Here is a 20,595-nt window from a genome sequence, read left to right as displayed (position 1 = left end):
GCAGTTGTTGTTTTGACGTGATGGTGGTACAAATGAGGATTTCTTAAAATCCACAACAGTAAGACAAAAACTTAGATTTGGGCAATGATTTCGTGACCCGCGTTGTTTGATTTTCAAATTTTTGCATTAATATTTAGAAAAATGATTTTTATACATATGCTTTTTGATAATGCAGTTCTAACTTAGTACTAAATGTGTCCTATTGTACCATTTTTGCAGTTAGTTTTATAACTACAACTGTTGTTATGTTAAGATTTTTAAGATATGCGCGTAACAATTCAGTTTAGATTTTATTGCTGCAAAAACTATTCTACTTCAAAAAAATAATGTCGGCTTTACAGGGTTTATTAGAATGACGTTTTTTTAAATTTTGTTATTGCTATTAAAAATTTTAAATTTATTTTTCATTGAACTGAAAATTATAAAATATTTAATTTTGTGGTTTTATTTTTGAAACTTATAAACATAATATTACAATCTTAGAACTTTCAAAAAAAAATGTTGTTATGCTTATGTCAAATTTGCGTTTTTGCATATGTGTCTTTCTGTTGTCTTAGTTATTTAAGGTATAAGTTAGAAATGGGAAAGCATATTTTGTTATCAAAATGGTTTGTATCCACTTCTACAACTCCACGTCTACAATAACGAATTTGAAAAAGTGTACACAAACCTATGAAAGCCGTAGAACTCTACACGAAAGAGAATTTAATTTGATAGACGCGACCACAATTGTGGTTGCAGACAGGATAAAAATATTCACGCGATTATAAAAAATTAAAATTTAACAAGGTTTAGATTCATTCAAGAGAAGGAAGAGTAAATAAATGTGTTAAGCCATTAAGACTTAAATTCTAAATTTAAAATGTAAATTTATTGTCAATCATATTATGTATTGTGATGAAATGAATTTGAATAAATATTTCAGTTTTAATGCTTAATTAATGTGTGTTATAGTTGAAAAGGTATATGCTTTTTTAATAGTGTGGGTGTTTTTGATGGTTGTGTACACTTTTTCAAAATCGTTATTAATTCAGCGTACTAAGTGCATTATGCAAGTTGTAGAAGTGGATACAAACCAACCGTTTTTATCAAATTTTAAATTTTTGATTGTAACGTTATGTGTATTTATTTATATTTTACGCATGATGTCGAAATATTCCGATAAAACACTCAAGCGCTAGTGTTGTAGGAAACAGAAATAGGGAAATTTTGTAGGAAAACTTCATTAGGAAATTTTGACATTTCTGTTTTAGATTTTCGCTTTCATTCTTTTCTTTGTTTATTTGATTTCGTTTATTTTCCTTAGACTTGAATTGATAATGTTTACATTTTATAATTTTATGTTTTGAAAATATAATCGAAACCAAAATGAATACCGATAATTCACCTATGAATTTGAGCCAAAATCAGGCAAAATATTTATTTAGCGAAGGAGCAATCTTAATTATTGCAGGAGTTCCAGTTGGTACTGAATTCGGCATAGGTAAATTTAATATAAATTTTTTCCTTTTACCATACATAGATAAGTTTTGTTACTTTTAGACCTGTGCACATATACAGTTGGAGAAAGATTTAGGGGTATTAAAATGATACCGCCTGGACCACATTATGTATATTGCGCTTCGCAAGGATTGTATGGTGATGCAGCACTTCGCGTTGGTTTCCTTTATTACTTTAAATCTAATGAAATAGTTATACGAGAATGGGATAATCAAAACGAGGAATTACGTCAAAGGCAAATTGAAAACCCTGAACTAGAAAAACGAAGCATAAGAGAAAATTTAAAAGAATTAGATAAGTTTCTGGGTCCGTATGACTATCGATACATTACAAATTGGAAGAATTTGACAGATTGTATTACAGAAAGTGGTATTTTAAAATATGCTCCTAGTTGTGGAGGGAATATAAAAACAAATATAGAACTGCTTTCTTGCCCAGATTCCGACAGACCTAGAGGAAAAACTATTACAAAAGCAGCATCAAAAATGAAATCAAATAGTTCATTTGAAGAAAAGGATTTATTACCAGATCTGAAGCCCATACCTGGAACAATACCAAATTTTGCGAAAATTCCTCTTAGAATTCCTGATGGTTGTAAAGCTTCTGATAAATCTAAACATTATATGGATTGTATTGACGCTGTAAAAAAACTTGTTGATCTTTTTCCGGATTATGAGAGAGTTATTGAAGAGATTCAACTATCTTTTGTAAGTTTCTTAGCTGGGTACTCCGTTGAAGCTTTGGAACATTGGAGAAAACTTCTAAATATGTTATGCAATTCAGAAACTGCGATAATAAAGTATAGGCTCTTATATATGAAATATTTGGAAATTTTGCATTATCAATTACCTCTTCTACCTGAAGAATTAATGGAGCCAACAGAGAAAAATACTGTTTACAAGGATATTAGAAATTTGCTCATTAATGCGACAAAGGGTGGAATAATTCGTAGCGCTGAAAAATTAAGCAATCATTTAGCTAAAACTATGAAATGGAATTTTCATAATTTGTTAGATGAAGATCCAGAAGATTTACCAGTAATCGTTGAAATTTAGAAAATAAATTTTAAAAACATAGTGTACAAATATATGAATTTTTATAATTTACAAATCCCATATATACCTAATTAATTCAGAATTTGAGAAACGAAAAAATTTATGGATTTCTAATGCACAAACACAATGCCAAAAATTTTTACATTTATTATTGAAAATATGACTTTTCATAAAGTAAACTTCTTATCAACAAGTACATACATATTACTTAATGATACATGCTCATACATGCTTTTTTACAAAAATTATTTAAAGACACTTCTATTATTATAAATTTTGCTTAGACATCAAACATTGAAAACTGAAAACACTTTACATTGTGTACTCTAAGGAAAAGTTTCAAAATCATATATAGTTTTAACATAAAATAAGAATATAAATAGAAGACAATCTCATAGATAAAATGGTTTCTGGTCCCTCTCAGCTTTTTCCTCTTTCATTGTATTTACATTTTTTGATGTATGTTCGTATTAAAGAAGAAGAAAAACTTGATTAAATTTTTCTATTTTTCTTTTTTCGCTTCGTCAGATATTTCGTCTTTACTTCCAACTTTACCATCTGATTTGTCAGCATCATTCACATGTATATTAGCTTCTTCTGAATATTTCGTTACAAATTCTTCAAGTTTTTTTTGATTTTGTTCTAAATATCCAGGAAGCCAGAATATAGCTTGAACCATTCTGAAAAATAGTTTAAAATAATAATTTTTTGCAGTTTTAAAAGCGCACTTATAATAAAAAGTTTTTATAATTATAACTGATTTATTTAATTACATTCAATTTAAATTTTTAAGTAAAAAACATATTATTAACCTTATCAAAACATATCCAGAAAACACAAGCAATAGACACGTAGCTGAACTCTTTAACATTACCCAGTAATCTGGGACCACTTGTTCATGTTTCATACTTAATCTTAAAAGTAAATTCTTAATCTTAAAAATTATGTCAAAATACTTTTTATACCGTAAATTTAATGTATGTAGCGAATTTATAAAAAGCTTTAACTTTTATTGCAAAAAAATTTTGCATTGCATTTGCAGTTATTTTGAATTCTTTGTTTTAATAAAAAATACACGGAATTTAAGTATCGACTAAATATATGTAGGTATTTGTTATGGCCAATAATTTATATATTATTGAGTTTAAAGTTTCCACGAGTAACGGCGACAATACTATGATATGACTATGATAATTTTTATGACAATACTATGATAATTTTTTTAAGCTAAAAATACTTAATTCTGATTAAGAGAACAAATAAATATACAGTACGTATCCAGTCACAATGACGGTTATGATGCATAATACGTTTTATTTGTTGGGACGATCGCATTCGCATAATATGAGTACTCATTTTGAGTGTAAATGCAGAAGTTATTTTTGTGTTTAGTAGAGGTCACTGATATGCTATTGTAAATGTACGTTTGTATATTTTTGTATTGTTCTCAATATTATTATAAATAAATATGTACGCAATCTGTTCGGCGCAACTTTCATTTTGATCAGCTAAACCGTATAAAATCGTTGTCTCAACTCAATTTAATATTAAGGCGGATGATCCGCAAAATATTCAACAGATAGGAGAAATTAGTTGCCTATCAATAACATTTTTGCAAAAATTAATTATTAAGCTTATAGTCCTATTCCAGGTTTTCTTATATGTATAATGTAAAAGTAGCTTATATAAAAAGTTTTAATATACCATATACATATATGTATATTTGTGTATATATGTAAATGTTTTAAAATCATAGAAATTTCCATTGCATAAAATTTTTTTTAGATAAATAGTGCAAAAAAATTACATTTTGTACTTTTAACAGAAATTCTCTAATATCTAGGATAATTTTTTCAAATTTATTTCGAAAAATTTTCAAACTTTATGTGTTCCCTTTTAAATTAAATGTATGTTTATCTTTATATTTTATATATATGCATACGATAATATATAAAATGTCCGTTCTCTGTCCGTCCGTTCGTCCGACCGTTCGTCCGACCGTTCGTCGCAAGCTTTTTAATTATTTTTCTAATACTCACTCAATTAACCCTTAAAATCGAGCATTATATTAACACCTCTTTAAATTTTTTTGCTTAATTTCAAAGACGGCATAAATCATTCATCCTAAATTTCTGCAATCCTTGAAATATAGTTTCGTGTATGAGTGAAGGTAATTTTAATAATGTAGGAGGTATTGGTTCTTGGATTGTGTTTAAAAGCAGTATTTTCACTAGTTGAAGGGAGAAGTGCTACCTTACAAAACAATTGTTTGACCTAACTCTATTTAAATTTATGACGATAATTTAGTATAATAACAAAGTAATAATATTAGGGAAGCATTATATCCACCCGTCTTTTAATATAATAAAATTATGATATTTATTGATAATATAGAAAGATAGTAGCAAGTTTGCAGAACATATAATAATAGCTATTATAATATAAGATGTTTTTCGGCAAAAAATATGAAAACTAATTCTATCTCTTTATTTTTGTGAAAACTTCAATTTGAAATTTTTAATCAATATTAAGACAAAATAACGCAGTTTATAAAGTGAAACAAATTTATTGTTATTTTTGCCGCAATTTAACAAATTATTGTTATATTACGGCAGCAAAAACTACAGCACAGGTTCAATATACATAATAATAATATTAGTAAAATCTTTCCAAATAAAGCGTAACAAGAAAAAAAATTTCAACGAACAGAAAATATATTATAAATAAAATGCACTTGCTCTAGCTAACTATATCTACCACTTTGCATTCAAATCCTAGTCCTAGCAAGAGCTGTAAATTCTAGCTAAATGGTGCGGTAGATCGATAAAATTTTTATTACCTAAGCCTGGTTTTTTTCTAGTGTGTTGGGCTAGTTTCTTCAAGTTCTTGTGACTATAAAAAACTCTATGACAGTGGTTATTCTAGTAAAATATTCTAGTAATAATATCTAGATTATCTAGTTAAGTAATAACTAGGATACGACCAGAAGTACTAGTAGAGAAATTTTGCTAGAATTAGTTACTTTTTTCTACCTAGATTGAGATATAGATTTCCAGTGGCTGTAATCTAGTGACTCAATCTAGTTATGACTATACCTGGTTTTTAGTTGAGTTTGGTTTTTAGAGGGTACATCATGTAGATTTTCAACTTCATATGATCGTAAGACGAGGACTTTCAAAAGTCATAGTTTAATTTTTCAGAATTTCTTCTCGTGTGCATCAATAGCAATTTTGGCTTTTGACCTTTCTCTTTCTCTTTAGATGTTTGTATAGTACAGTAATGCAAGTGTGTTTCTATATAGTTTTAATTCGAATTTTAAAATATAGGTATATGATATATTCATAATATGACCACAACGTTGGTGGTTTTTTTTAACTAAAACAAAATGAAAATAAACTTTATTTAGCTATTGTTAGTAAAATTGAATTCACATCAATCATTTATTTTTCCTTTTAAAAAGCTGATTGACACTTGGCATCATGCTTTGAATTTTTTTTGAGGTAATTATAAAAAAAATTTATTATTATGTACGTACATGTATTTGTACAAACAATAAATAGTATATTCATCAAAATATAATAATTCTTTCCTCATAAGTACAATAACAACATTTTTGATTGAAAACTTAATTTTTATAATGGTGGAAGGAAGCATTTAAAATCTTTAACCTTTTCTTAAATTATTCATTTATTTAAATTTTGATAGCAAACGTTATAAGTTTTTGTGTTGTCACTTTTCGATTTGTAAAGTTAAAAAACGCCATAAGGTGATTTTATTTTTTATTATTTTTTACATATTGAACTTATTCACCTACAAAAATAGATTGTAAAAAATTTTTGAAGAAAATAACAGCATTTGTTTTAAAAATAAACATAATTAATAAAAATTAATATTTTTTTTAGAACTATGTATATACCTTCCATACCTTAAAATCTCTATGTTTAAGATTAAATAAAAAAATTTTTGTTAACCATTAAGTACTTTTCTGAAAAAATATAAAAAAAAAATATTTATTTCTTTGTAAAAGAAAATTTTATTAAATATGCAAGGTCGCAATAAGTATAAGATGAAATTCAAACTTTATTATGTACCTCATTATTATGTAAAATGCTTCTGAATATTAAAATCTATATCAGAAATAGTTTGAGTTTTTACACTAACTTGAAACTAGTCATCCTATCTCGAAATTAGTTGCCAATGGGTCTCATTTTCGGCCTACAGAGCTTAGTGTCGTGTTTCGGCCTAGAGTGCTTAGTCACACTCTTCGTTGACTAAAGATCTCAAAATTTATTGAAATACAATTCATTTGCTTCCATTATGAAAGAGAATACATATAGATTTTATTTGTTTTGTGTTTATAAGTTTTTATTATTTTAAAAATTTAGTTCGAAAATTTAACACTTTTGTTTACAAAATATCAATTTTTACTCAAAATATAAAAAAAAAATATAAATGTAGTAACGGTAAATTAAATTAAAAGTTAGGAGAATGATTGGCTAATTGTCAGCTATATAAAAAAAAGGGAAGGCACTTTATTTATATTCGAAATAAACCAAAGTTTATGCATATTTACACATTAAGAAAGCTGCAATTTCGCTCCGTACCACAAATAGACGTTTCGAGGTCTTTAGCTTTAATATGTAGACTTAATAAGTATTGAAGAAAAATAAAAAAAATACATGTTGATTAGTCAGTCTTGACTATTGCATACATTCGAAATGCGGTTCGAAATCAGAATAGAAAATTATTCCCTGTTGAAATCGTTTCAGATTTGCAAGTGAATCATATTAATAATGTTAGTAATTTTTCGGAATCCAATTTACATAAGTAAGTGTAGTTAACAAAGTTTTCATAATACAAATTTACATGTAAGTGCGTGTGTATATATTGTTATTCATATAATGTTTACGTTAAATTTTAACATTTTGTTTTCGTTATTTATTTTTAATATTTATTCTTCCTTTTTTGACAATATAATAGTTTTTCAACCTGTCACAGGTTTATAAACATTTAACTATTTACTGTCATTTTGTTATTAACAATTTATTATCTCAGTGAAAGAAGATTTTTCGAATAGTTCATGATATTACAAAGATAACAATAAAGAAAATATCTCTATACACATACCTATTTACGTACATACATTTATTAGTTTGTTGATATATTTGTATTTGAAGAAAACCATTGTTTTCATAACTAAAAATTTATAATAATAATGGAGTATGAATATCTACAAAAATGTCTATCAAAAGTCACGCTACATCTTGTACATATATTTATAAAATAAATTACTGTCTTTTAAAACAATAGAAAAAAAAAAGTAAAAATTTAGCAAATTGAATATATGTAGTGGCATTAAATGTAAATAAATAAAAAAATCCTATACTTAAATACATATTTATATGTGTATATATTAGTATATTTATACTCATACACAAAATCATTAAAAATTTTAATACAAAAAGGGGGGTGTATATTAATATAAGAATATTTAAATTTTTATAACTTTTAAGGCAAATTTAAAAATGAGTTGTCCAACTTGGTCTTTCATCTTGCCCGGTCAATGTACCTATATATAAAATTGAAAGACCAATGTTTTGGAATATTTTTTTTAAACTTTCATGTTAATCGTTGTACTATACATTCATATAATTATCATATTCATTCTAAAAACATCAGAAATATAAAATATATAAACAAATCATTTAAAGACATTTTTTTAATAAAATCAGTTATGAGGCCTTATGGTGAGATTAAGAAAAAGAAGAACAGCTATTATTATATTTTATGATCATTATATTAATCTGCTTCAGGAGTCCACTGAGTCTTAGTCAGTCTGTATACCCTATCAAAATTTTAATGTTTTTTACCGTATCTAAGTGGCCATATACAATATTTTACTAAATATATATCATTATACCCTTTATATGTTATGCCGAAATAGATATTCAATTTTATTCAACAATTGAATATTTTCTATAATAAACTGGAATTTCTTTATGAAATACAAAAATTCTAGGGCAGAGAAGAACAAAAAATGAAATTAATAGCATAAAATCTCTTTTCTTCTTATCCGTGAAAATGAAAATTATTTTTTGGTTATTGAATTAAAATAAAAAAAAAATGTACAACAAAAAAAAAATAAAAATTTGATGTTAAACCGTTTATATTTTGAAAAACACGTTTCAAAACCCAATACCTTTCTTATTTAATTTCCAAATTTCTATTGGAATCAATTCGATTCAATAAAATTTAGTTCTATATACTACCTAGAATGGTGATGATTTGATTACATTTTGAACACCAATGGTGGTCTTAAAATTGGTGTGAGAAATTATTTTGTTTCTGTATTTTTCTCATTTTGTTGTAGCTAATTCAATATTTATGAAATAGCATTACAAAATAATTTGTATAAAGTAAATTTCCAATAAAAATTTAATAAAATGCGAAAAATTAGAACATTAATTTAGTTCCTTTTGTATTATTTACATAATAGATTAATAATTGGAGTACAACAGTGAAAATGCTAAACATTATTAATCATTTTATTTTTATTTGACTCATTCAAAAGATACCATATTTAATATTAAAAGTAATAAAAGTTGTTCCATTTCGTATTAAATTTAGAATATAAAAAATAACAAATTGGAAGCACAATGCGATTTATTTCATTAAAAAAGTGAGTGATGTGAGTGATTTGCTTCTTTATAATTAAGAAAGTCATACAACATTTTTGTTTCAAATTATTAAGAATAGTCGCTAAACCAGTCAATAGAAAGAAAATAAGTATGTGCATTTTCTATACGATTAGGAACTTCTATCTATGCCAAAATATTTTTAAAGATCTTTTAATCATCTCTTAAGATTCAAACTTATTTGGGTATTACCTTCCCTTGTTGTTAATTATAAGAACAGTTCTCTTTGGAGTTTTCTCAAAATTATTTTCGTTGAGTTAACCTAATATGCAGATAAACCAGTGTACCTTAACCCATAAAGAAATTCCTAAATATAAAGTGATTTGGGCTGTGGAACTTCCAATTCAATTTCGCAAACTATGGAAAATAACGACTTATTTATTTTATATATTGTGAAACGATATTATATGTCACAATGAGAAAATGCTCACAATATAAGAGATTTTTTAAAATTTTTACCAGGGTTTACTTTGACACGACGTGTTAAGTAAAAAATGTAATCATTAAAAGTTCTTTCAGTATGGCTTTCTATCAGAAGATATACACACATATTGACATATTTGGAATAACTTATATATATAGGGTATAGTTCCGCTATAATGCTTTTTCTAACTTCTTTCGATTTTTGTTTTCTTCCTAGAAGTATGCAATAACACATAACATTTTTGAATTCTATATAAGTATATGTTATATTAGGCATCATTCTACTTCTGGTAAACAAAATTGGTATAACTGTTGATTTTAAATGCCTTTCAATATTAAAATTTAAATGCCTTTACGAAGGAAAAGCAATGGAATGAAGTTTATTTGAACAGGAAATTTCGTGATGTATATATACGAGTAATTTATATTAATACTTTCGCTTAATTAATTTTTGTAAAACATACTAATTTTTGGAATAAATCAAGTTTTTTAAATAATATTAAATTAAATCGGTCGCCATGGAAGTAAATATGCTTGTCATCTAAAAGTGTGTGAAAAAGAATTCAATCTTATTAAAAATTAAACATAAATATCTTAATTGTGTTTCCTGCATAAGATAGACTGAGTTGAATTCTCTATATTTTTGTATGCATTATGTTGAATAGATTGGTACTTACTATTATATTAAGGTGTTGACTTGAATATTAAGATATTCATGACGTTAAGGAACTCAACTCTGTATATGGTGATAAGCATATATGGTATATATGCTGTATATGGTCTGTATATGGTGGTCCTTCATAGTTAGGATACTACATTGCATATAAATATTTATGTTGCATTTTTAAAACAAAGTCATATACATATGTATAAATATAGAATATATTACATATGCACGGTTGTGAACACATAACTATCAACATAGAATAGCTGAGTGACGATAAATTGCAATAATTATTTTTCATAAAATTCTTAAAACTGTTTAGATTAATATTAACGTGGGTGCTTATAAAAGCTCATCGTACTTATATATTGAATTCTGCTCAACTTATTTTAAGATAACTTCTGCTAAAACTGGCATTAAAGAAAGAACTGAAACAAATGAGTTTTAATTAAATTTTCTGTTCTTTGGATTAAAATAAAATAATTAGAAAATTACAAAAAGCAAAACAAAAATAATGAATAATTTTTAAAGAGTTTTGACGTTATTAAAACAATTGAAATTAGTCGAAATATTCTGTTCTTTTGTTAATGTTGTTCATTGGTTTTATTCTGTCCGTTCGTTTACATACCCCTTTTGCCTTTATGTTACGGAGTTAGTATAGTAGCTTGAGAATGCTTCCAATATTTATTTCCTTCGTCTGCTTTGTATGCTTAGTTTTGTACGTCTGTTCCTGTAAAACATGATTTATACAATCTTAACGCATAGTTGGTGCCGTTATAGAAAATAAAAAAATTTATATGCATCTCAAAATTAGAATCAAAGGGAATACCCTGTAATTTAAAATTTTTCTTTTCTAAAAATTCGATATGTATATATATTGCTAATAATATACTCTGTAATCAATACAATCGGTTCTATTGAACTAGGTACTGGTTACAGATATCTAAATGTTAATACATATTCATTTATATTGAAATATTGATTTTTAAGAGCTTCATGCTCATACATATAAATGTTAAAATAAATCTGTATACGCAGCCACAAAACAAGTACATAATATTTTGTTTTCTTAAAGTTTTTATAAGGAAGATTTTTGCCTGAACATGTATTATACAGATGCATATATATCTTTTTATTTACATGCAATGTATATGTACATATATATATATATATATATATATATATATATATATATACATATATATATATAATATATATATATAATATTTATGTACATATACATATGTAATAATTTATAAATAATATATAAATGTATGTAAATTACATAATATATGTATATATAATAATTGTTATAATATATATACATATATAAATTATCACGTAATCTACTAAACAATATCCAATGGCGATTTGACTTGAAATAATTTTCCAAAGTAGACTTTTAGACTCCACTTTTTTGTTCAAATTACTTTTCTATATATAGAATAAATATCATTGTTTTCATTTTAAATAGTATGCTTAACAACGGAAAAATATTTGTATACTTTTGTATGTATACATTGTTTTTATTATAATACATTGCGAGAACAAAATAAAAAATTTAAAGAAAAGTAAGTTTTAAAAAGAAAAAGAATATAAGACGCAGCACTATAAAAATTTTAATCCTTATAAAAATAAGAGAGCCAAAATAACAATAACAACAACTGTAATAATAATAATAATAGTAATGATAATAATCGTATATAAAGATGGTTATAATAATAATAGTAACCGACAAAAATTATTAAGCCAACTATCTGCATATAAACGCCTTGTTGATATCTAAATGCAATTTGTGCCTTTAATATATAAATGTCTATAGGTGCATTTGTATGTGTTTGTTTGGATACGTATGCATGTGTATATTATGATTGATAAATTTAAAAATTGTGGATCACATGTGGCTCATCTTGTTTTTAAATTTTTTTTTCTCTGCAACTATACATAATTGTGAATTTTAACTATTAATATTATAATGGTTGCGAAAATAAAATAGTTTTGTGATTGAGAACAGGCTAAAGTCACATTCAAAGAAGATTCTTGCTTCATATAAATTACGTCATCAATTCAAACTTCTGAATGGGATGCTTTGTCTCTTTTTTCTCCGACAGTAGGAGAGCGTGACTCCTACCCTAAAAAATCACCTAAATTCTGAACGGATAAAATTAGTCCTACAGACCAACTATTACCTCCGCTCTGTTTTTCCGTGCAGGAATTAAATACCTTCCATAAGGAAATTGGTATTTCGTGTTAAATCGAATGGTCTTGTTCGTTTAAGTCTTTCTGTCATAACGCTATTGTCCCATATTTACATACTATTCTAGACGAGCCCTATGCTTTGAAGCACAACTCCTAATTTCATCCACAACCAAAGGAATTCCTACAGGAAGACATCACTGTTACGTATATATCATGACGCATTTACCGTGCCCCGCAGAATTTTATTCTGGAAGGTTTGAATTTTGTTAATGTGAGTTTTCTTGGCACAACCCCACAGTTAAATGCCATATCGCCATATTGGTTTAATGATTTGGTTATAAATTAATATCTTATTATCAATTGCCAAATTGGACTTACGATCAATAATTTTCTTTATATTTATTTTCTAATTCTATGTGTTTCTTCTTTATATGTTCTTTCCACCTTAGCTTGACATCTAAACTCATTCCCAGGTATTTTGCTGAGTTATGGATCGCTACATTCGTTCCATTTACGTTAATTTGTGGTGGATTCACTATTTTCCGATTGGTGAAGTTTATATGAAGCGATTTTGCTTCATTCAACTTCCCCTTCCAATCTCTAGTCCACTGGCTTATTTTGTTAATTGCCTCCTGTAATTTTTTTGTTGAATCGTCAATGTTCGCTCCTACTGCCAATATTGCAGTATCTCAGCAAAAGTGGCTATCGTAACATTTTTGATTTGTGGCAAATCACTCGTGTAAAGCATGTACAATGTTGGCGTGGAGTATTCAGCATCTTGTTTAATTCTAAGTAATCTCAGCTAAGTATTAATTAAATGAATTTAAAAACATAAGTATTAAATTAAATTAAATGAATTAAAAAATATAATCGTTGTGTGAGAGTAGCAACATATTAGTTGACTTTATTCTCAATGAACAGTATCAAAACTGTAATTGTATATTTTGGTGGTTTTATTCTTCATTAACATTTTAATGAAAGCTGTCATTGTATATTTGGGTTCGGTAAACAAATAAAAGATTAACAAGCACTGTAACCATTATATTATTTTATGTGTATTAATGATGAGCCTTTAAAATTGAAGTATTTTTATATTTTAAATGGTCAATTTTATATTATTCCAGTTTGATGGAAGTTGGAGTATATAATAGTAATTGTTCATGTATATTTTCAACATTATATTATAAGTATAATGTTATTAAGTTTTATACTAGTGATAACATATTGATTTTTAATTCGGCGTGAAATGGTAAAGTATAATGCTTGTTGATTGGATACACCATATAAACGTGACCAGAGTATGAAAAGAAATTTACTTAAAAATATTTAGCTAAATTTTGTAAATGAATGTACATATATTGTATACCTACGTTATATATAACATAAATATGTATGCACATGTGTAGTCGATATAATTATATTTGCAAAAACTTTTAACATATGTATGTATAGAATAAAAGAGTTCTACTTAAATTATCTCACATTTCAAATAAATAAAAGAAACATAATATATATATGTATAATTTAACTTGGACATTTATTATATTTTTAATTAAATTTAAATTAAATTTGAAAAATAATTTTCTTTCAGGGTCTATAAATATATGTTTAAAGCGTTAATTTATAAAATTTTATGACACCATTATTTTTTTAGCAAATTTTAATTAAAATTGTTTTAAGAAAATATGTTATACGTACATCTATATGTATAAAAAGGTATGAGTGCAAGGACGGTCAGATATATTTACAAATATTATTGTCTTTTGTTATTATACACTTATTTACCCTAAAAATTTCTTATAATTTCTGTACTTAATATTTTGCAAGGCCATTTTATTATTAAATTTTCATACTTAAGTAATTCAATATGCAATTTAATGAAATAAGACAGTAGTTCTTATTCAGTAGTTAAATAGAAATCTTCCTTGAAAATTAAAATTTGAAATTAAATGAAATTTCAAATATAATAGTATTGAGGGTTCCATGAAAAATCAAATTGAAAAATTTTCTCTTATCAAACTTCTTAGTAGAATATAAGAGATAATTGCATAGAATATAATCTAATTAAGTTGACTTCCGTATAGCCGTAAACTCTACTCCAAATTCGAATTCCAAATTAGAATTCAAAAGTTTATTTAATGTATTTACTTAGTACTTTCTAAAAAGTTGTAATATTTTATTAATAGTATTATAATCTCATTTTTGAATTAAATTATTTCAAAGAAAGTTTACTCGACTTAGTAAAATTTTTCTTAAAACCGTCCAGAATCTACTTCAAAAATCAACGAATATTTATTGCAATTCTTTATAACAAAATAGTATGATATTTTAATAATAAGTATGCAGGCATATATAAGAAATTCAAAAATTCCTTTGATCATCCTTCTTTTGTACCTTTTTAATAAAAAACAAAAAAATTTTTTCAAATTTCCTAGAATTTTGATTGCATAAAAAACTAAATGAATTTATGAAAAGTAACATAGGTTTTTGCTAATTCAGCTATTCATCATATTAAAATTTAGCATAAAATTAAAATTGATGGGAAACTACAATATATTTGTATGTACTTACATATATATAAGTATGTAAAAAATTTGATCTCACTAACACTCATACGAAATATGTACAGGCTCAATTCTATACAAAAATATCGAAGATATTTGAACAATTCATACAAAATTCAAACAAATTATTAAAAAATATTAGATAATACCAACATGATTTCATGTGTAGGTTTTAGAGGATTCTTCAAAAAAAATTAGCTTATGTTCACATTATAAGATTTCTCGCTTCTTATTTTATTTATAAAAAAGGTTTTTTTTTATTTACCAACAATTAGGTTTGATAGTGATTAAAGTTGCTCATCCTGTCAATATGTAGTAAATCCTCTGCATTTTTTAAATAAGATTTATAAGTGTAAACATGTTATGTGTGCCCGCCTTTAACGATAAAAATATTATTATAATAATAAACTTTTTCGGAAAGAAAGTCGTTATTTGACAAATTAAATATAAATATTTTCGAAAAAATTGTTAGTTATGCTGGCTTTTGAGAGTCGTATACTTGAAACAAAATTCAGACTTGGTAATTATTTTAGTCAAAGGAATTATTTCGACCATTAATAGATAAAACGAAGAACGAATCTTGAAGTTAAAGAACGAATCTTGAAGTGTAAATATGGTTTTTAAAAATTAGACAAAATTGTGTGACTTGTAAATTGTGTAAAAATTACTGTTGTGGCAAAATATACGATTTAAGCTGAGACTTGTAAAAGTCGTTATTTGACATCAGACTTTCTTTGACAATAAATAATAGAAATCACGTTATTTTAATCAAGTCTACTGTGAGATTTTTTAAAAGTGATATGGAAAAAATGAATTTTTTTTATAAAAGTTTTAAGCAGCCGATCAGCTTGTTTTTATTTTGATTATAATTTTCGTAGCAAAATTATGGAATTTTTACGTAACGTATGAGCGCCATCGAATAATTTCATCATTAGATATGTAAATCTTCATCAAACTTTGTCGTACAAATTTTGTCTAAAAGTGTCTAAAAGTGTGATTTTTGTTATTTTATTAAGGTTGTAAGTTTGCAAAATTTTCTTGAATAACAGTTTCTTGTGACGTTTACATAACTTTGTTATATCGAGGATTCGTTCCGCGATCTTTCTTAGCCTTTAATTTAGTATATCGTATAGATTTGATCCACAATTTTAGCTGATCCATAATTAGTTGTATATTTGAAAAAGTTATATAAAAACGAACATTTATTGATCCCTTTTTGAAAATTAAAATTGTCATCCCTGTAAGGGCGCTAAAACTATAAAAAAAATTATCAGCGCTAAATCAATGTGTTTATTAATACACATTTTTCCAAATAAATAAAACAAAAAAAAAACATAATGATGACAAAAAGGACTTTTAAATTTTTTTTTGTTTTTCGCATTACCTTTAAACACAAATACAATTTTAAGCCTGGTGGTTATAATGATGATAACGTACTATTAAAAATGTATGATGATAAAAGAAACTATTCTGAAAAAAAGAGGAACAAAAATTAAACTAAATTGTGTTAAAGGTTACGCTGGACCTGTCGAATTATTAATGATATTAGTTACCTTTTAGTAACACCTTTAATCCTCATTTTCTATATTATTATTTAATTTTATTTCATTTTTATATTTTTTTCCAAAAACAAATTCCTTTATAAAATTCCGATTCGGATATTAAAAAAGGATATTTTTCTATTCTTTAAATCACCACAGGTTTAATCATTAATTCGTAAATCATTTTTCAAGTTTATTTTATATAGAATCAAACTACATACGTATTTAAGATAAGATAATGGTAATTTTGATGATTTTCTATTAGTTCTACATTTATAATGTGCAACTCAGTTAATAACAAATGATCAAGTGTTAGTGACAACATGTGCTAAGTATTAATTTTAATTTTTTCATATGAAAGATTGGTTTTTGAAAATTTTTGAAATGGATGAAAAAAAAAAAAAACAAATTCATGTGTTTTAGAATAAGACTACAAAAAGGATTCGTTGTTAGTTTAGAAATTAATTTTAATGATCTTGAATTACTATCGTTTATTTGTAAGAAAAAAAAGCAAAAGGAAACATTTGTTATTATAGCGATCAATCGAAGCGGAACTATATAAATTTTAATATAATAAGGTATAACAGGATTTTATTGACATTTTCGCCTTTTTTTCTTTTATTTCATCTTTATATTAGAGTCGAGAAGGTCTGCACTGCTATACATAATTATAAGATTGAAAATTTTGAAATATTGATTCGAATCCCTAAATTAGCCGTTTTAATATTGTATATGATAAAATCTTGTATTAAAAAATTAAAAAGGTATGAGAATATGTTGCTAAATTAAAGAGGATGTTAAGAAAATATTCCTATATATACATATATAATTTTAAGGAACAAAAAAATATTTGTATTCTTTTCGATATTTTATAAAAATCTATGCAATTAAAATAATTTACGAGGTGCAATTTTCGACAGTTGATAGTGTTACTTTTTGAAGTTTTGAAGAGTGTGTGGGAGGATATTTATAGGGATTGAATTTTTTCTCTTTTTAAAAACAAAAAAAACAGTAAAAAGCAGAAGATACGTATTTTTTTTTTATTTTACTTTCTTATATTTAAGTTTAAAATTTTTTGAATTTTATATAATTTTGAAACTTATACAATTAAAACACTGCATGTAATATACGGAGAGTATAGTCTAGAAAAATTTTGAGTGAAATTGGAAGCAGACACAACTGAACTTTGTTCATTAAAATTAAGCTACATTTTTCTATAATAAGCCTTAAGTTTTTCAAAATTTAAATAATTTGTGCTATTAAACACGTTTTTGAAGATTGACGTTTGATTAAATGTTTCATCACTTTTAGCTAAGTGACTTTATTTTTCCTAATCTATATGTTTGTATTAAGTGATCATCTGAAATAATTATAAACTAAATTCCGTGAAAATTTTCTTTATTATCTTGAAAAAAGTATCTATATCAATGTTTGTACGTATACAAGAATATAAGAAATGCGGGTTTAACTAAGAGACATATTCATTATAAAAATATATTTCGCGTTTTAAGTTGAAAATATTTTATTATAAAATCCACAAAAAAATTTACAAAAACGTGCTTATTAGTTTCACACTGTTTGTCCGTGTTTACAAAATTTCTATACCTTTTAAGGTACAAAACCGAAATCCCTCTAAAAATAAAAGCCTCCAAATACCCTAAAAATGCCACTTTTTAACGCAGAAAGGTATTGATTGGCTTCTTTTACCGCGCAATAGCGCAATTAAACTTTAAAAAAAACAACATGACCGTTAACAAATTTACCGTTATCCAAAATTGGTTTTTTTTTTCAAAATTTTAATACCGCTTTTCTTTGCCCCCAATCCTTTCTAAAGTTATTGCCTCTTTGTAAAATTTTAATTTTCGACACCAAATTTCTTAAAAAATTTCAATAAAAGCAAAAAGTATAATTATAATGCCAAGCCATCAAAGCTATAATTATTTATTTTAACACACGCAATTACCCTTTGAATTCGACCATTACATTAATGCAAAGATTTTACATTAATCAAAGTCTTTGATTAATGTCCCTTTAAAATTTTTTTGGTTTCATCCTAAATGTTTGTAATTATTCTTTCCGTATAAGTATAAATGAAATAAATTTAGGAAAAAGTGCTACTTTACAAAACATTGGTCTGAACCAACTTATTTATTATTTGTTGCATAAATATTTTTCGTGCACTTTAATGAATGTATATCTTATTTGATAACATGCATGGCTTAGAACTTGTAAACCCTTGTTGTTTTTGGAGCTTTTTATTTATACAAATTAAAAGAAATAAGAAAAAAAATTGTTTTCATGTTTAATATAACCAAATAAATGTTTTAATTTCTTCTGTACACTTTTGAGCGAATACACGAATATATGAACATTGAATTTTAAAATTATATTCACCTTCATGCATTCATTTATCTAGTTATATATAGTATTATATTGGAAAGAAAATTTACAATATGTAAAAAAATACTACATAATTAAATTATAATTTTTAATTTATGCAAGAGAATAAATAATAATTCTTTCGTGTCAAAATATTATAAAATTAAATAAAACATTTATGCTAAATTCAAATACAATAAAAAGTTTTAGTATTTGCTCAACGAATTCCATTCCATTTCTTTTTTTTCTGCAAATAATATGGGAGTTTTGAAAAGAACAAAAAAAAATAATTTGATTATTTTAAGCACTTGTTTTTCTTAAGCGTTTTAATTGCGCAATGGTTTTGCTTTAAAAATTAATGTTCATAAAATGTTTTCGTTTATATATCCGTACGAACGTATGTTTGAAGGGTATACTAAATTTGCCTTACCGTTTGTAATGCTAAGAAATAATGGTCTGATATATAGACTCCAGTATATGTTTTTGATTCGCGTCGAATTTTGAGTCCATTTGGCTTTGTATGTCCGTCCGTGCTAATGATAACTCAATAACTAATTGAGCTAAGTTCACCAAATTTTCACAAATGATTTATTATTGTAAGTGCGAGAATCCTATTTAAATTGGTTATAATCGTGGTAAAGGTTCGGGTACCCGCCATACAACTTCAAAAGCTATTTGGCTATATCTCAGAAACTATAAGAGCTGTTGTATTTAAACTTCACACAAGCGAATATATTTGTAAGGCCAATGTGGTTGGTAAAAGTCGTTGAAATTGCTTGGCTCCTTCTGGTAACTGCCATACAACTTCAAAAGTTCTTTGGCGTTATCTCAGAAATTATTGAAATTATAATATAGAAAATTCGTGAAAACAAGTGTATTATTAGGGCTGTTGTGTGTGATAAAAATCGTTGAAATTTCTTGAAACCTTGTGTTAGCTGTCATATAACTTCAATAGTAGTTTGTCCATATCTTAGAAAATATTGAAAAGCACTGAAATTTTGCATAAATGAATATGGTAATACGGCAACTTAAAGTCATAGTTTGTCCCATAGTATATTTACTAGTACGTGGGAAAATAAATTCGTACGAGTATCACAGAGTTAACACGATCAACTCTATTTTTTCTCGTTTTTTCTTTAATTTTATTAAAATTACAAATAATAATTCATGGCTTATATGTACAAACATTATATTCTGTTTTCTTATTGTTAATGAAATTTTCTTGCAGTTTGCACATTATTAAAACAATTAAAATGCACTTTTATTAATTGGTATCTTAATGGTTCGATGACTTTCACATATTCTTTGTAGATTTTCCGTCATTTCTAACAAAATTTTTCTTATATTTCATATTCACATACATACATAAATTAAAGAAAAATAATAATAATAACAATTACTTAATACCTGCACATATATAGAGATTGAAAAAGAAGACATAAAATATATTTTTTCAAAATGTCGTGCAGATGGCGATCATCGAATGTTATTGTTGTACGAGTATTACTTTTATATGTTTGCTTTACTTTAATTGTTAATGAAGTGAAAAGGATGGCCCTTTTTAAAATAATAGAA

The 20,595-nt window shown here is 25.6% G+C and overlaps 2 protein-coding genes across 2 annotated transcripts; one reads left to right on the top strand and one right to left on the bottom strand.

Moving 5' to 3' along the window:
- Positions 1–1,261: 1,261 nt before the first annotated feature.
- LOC129614531 (protein AAR2 homolog) lies at positions 1,262–2,585 on the top strand. Its single transcript, XM_055529181.1, has 2 exons — positions 1,262–1,483; positions 1,543–2,585. Exons 1-2 carry the CDS (start codon positions 1,369–1,371, stop codon positions 2,553–2,555), a joined length of 1,128 nt encoding a protein of 375 aa, XP_055385156.1. The 5' UTR covers positions 1,262–1,368; the 3' UTR covers positions 2,556–2,585.
- A 472-nt stretch (positions 2,586–3,057) lies between these two features.
- Positions 3,058–3,549, bottom strand: LOC129614480 (uncharacterized). Its single transcript, XM_055529084.1, has 3 exons — positions 3,521–3,549; positions 3,368–3,469; positions 3,058–3,235 (listed from the first exon to the last, which is right to left on the bottom strand). The coding sequence occupies exons 2-3, from the start codon at positions 3,460–3,462 to the stop codon at positions 3,058–3,060; spliced, it is 273 nt and encodes a 90-aa protein (XP_055385059.1). The 5' UTR covers positions 3,463–3,469; positions 3,521–3,549.
- Between the last annotated feature and the right edge of the window lie 17,046 nt (positions 3,550–20,595).

This window comes from Condylostylus longicornis, unplaced genomic scaffold (genome assembly GCF_029603195.1).
Source record: "Condylostylus longicornis isolate FDR11 unplaced genomic scaffold, ASM2960319v2 ptg000110l, whole genome shotgun sequence".
Taxonomy (NCBI): domain Eukaryota; kingdom Metazoa; phylum Arthropoda; class Insecta; order Diptera; family Dolichopodidae; genus Condylostylus; species Condylostylus longicornis.
Note: the sequence above shows the minus strand (reverse complement) of the source record. Positions and strands in the feature narration are given on the sequence as shown.

What these genes read in the sequence shown, in the direction of transcription:
- LOC129614531 (XM_055529181.1), top strand. Translation starts at nt 1,369, where the DNA reads ATGAATACCGATAATTCACCTATGAATTTGAGCCAAAATCAGGCAAAA. An exon ending in TGGTACTGAATTCGGCATAG is followed by an intron (nt 1,484 to 1,542) that starts GTAAATTTAATA and finishes TGTTACTTTTAG; the next exon opens with ACCTGTGCACATATACAGTT.
- LOC129614480 (XM_055529084.1), bottom strand. Translation starts at nt 3,462, where the DNA reads ATGAAACATGAACAAGTGGTCCCAGATTACTGGGTAATGTTAAAGAGT. An exon ending in TCTGGATATGTTTTGATAAG is followed by an intron (nt 3,236 to 3,367) that starts GTTAATAATATG and finishes ACTATTTTTCAG; the next exon opens with AATGGTTCAAGCTATATTCT.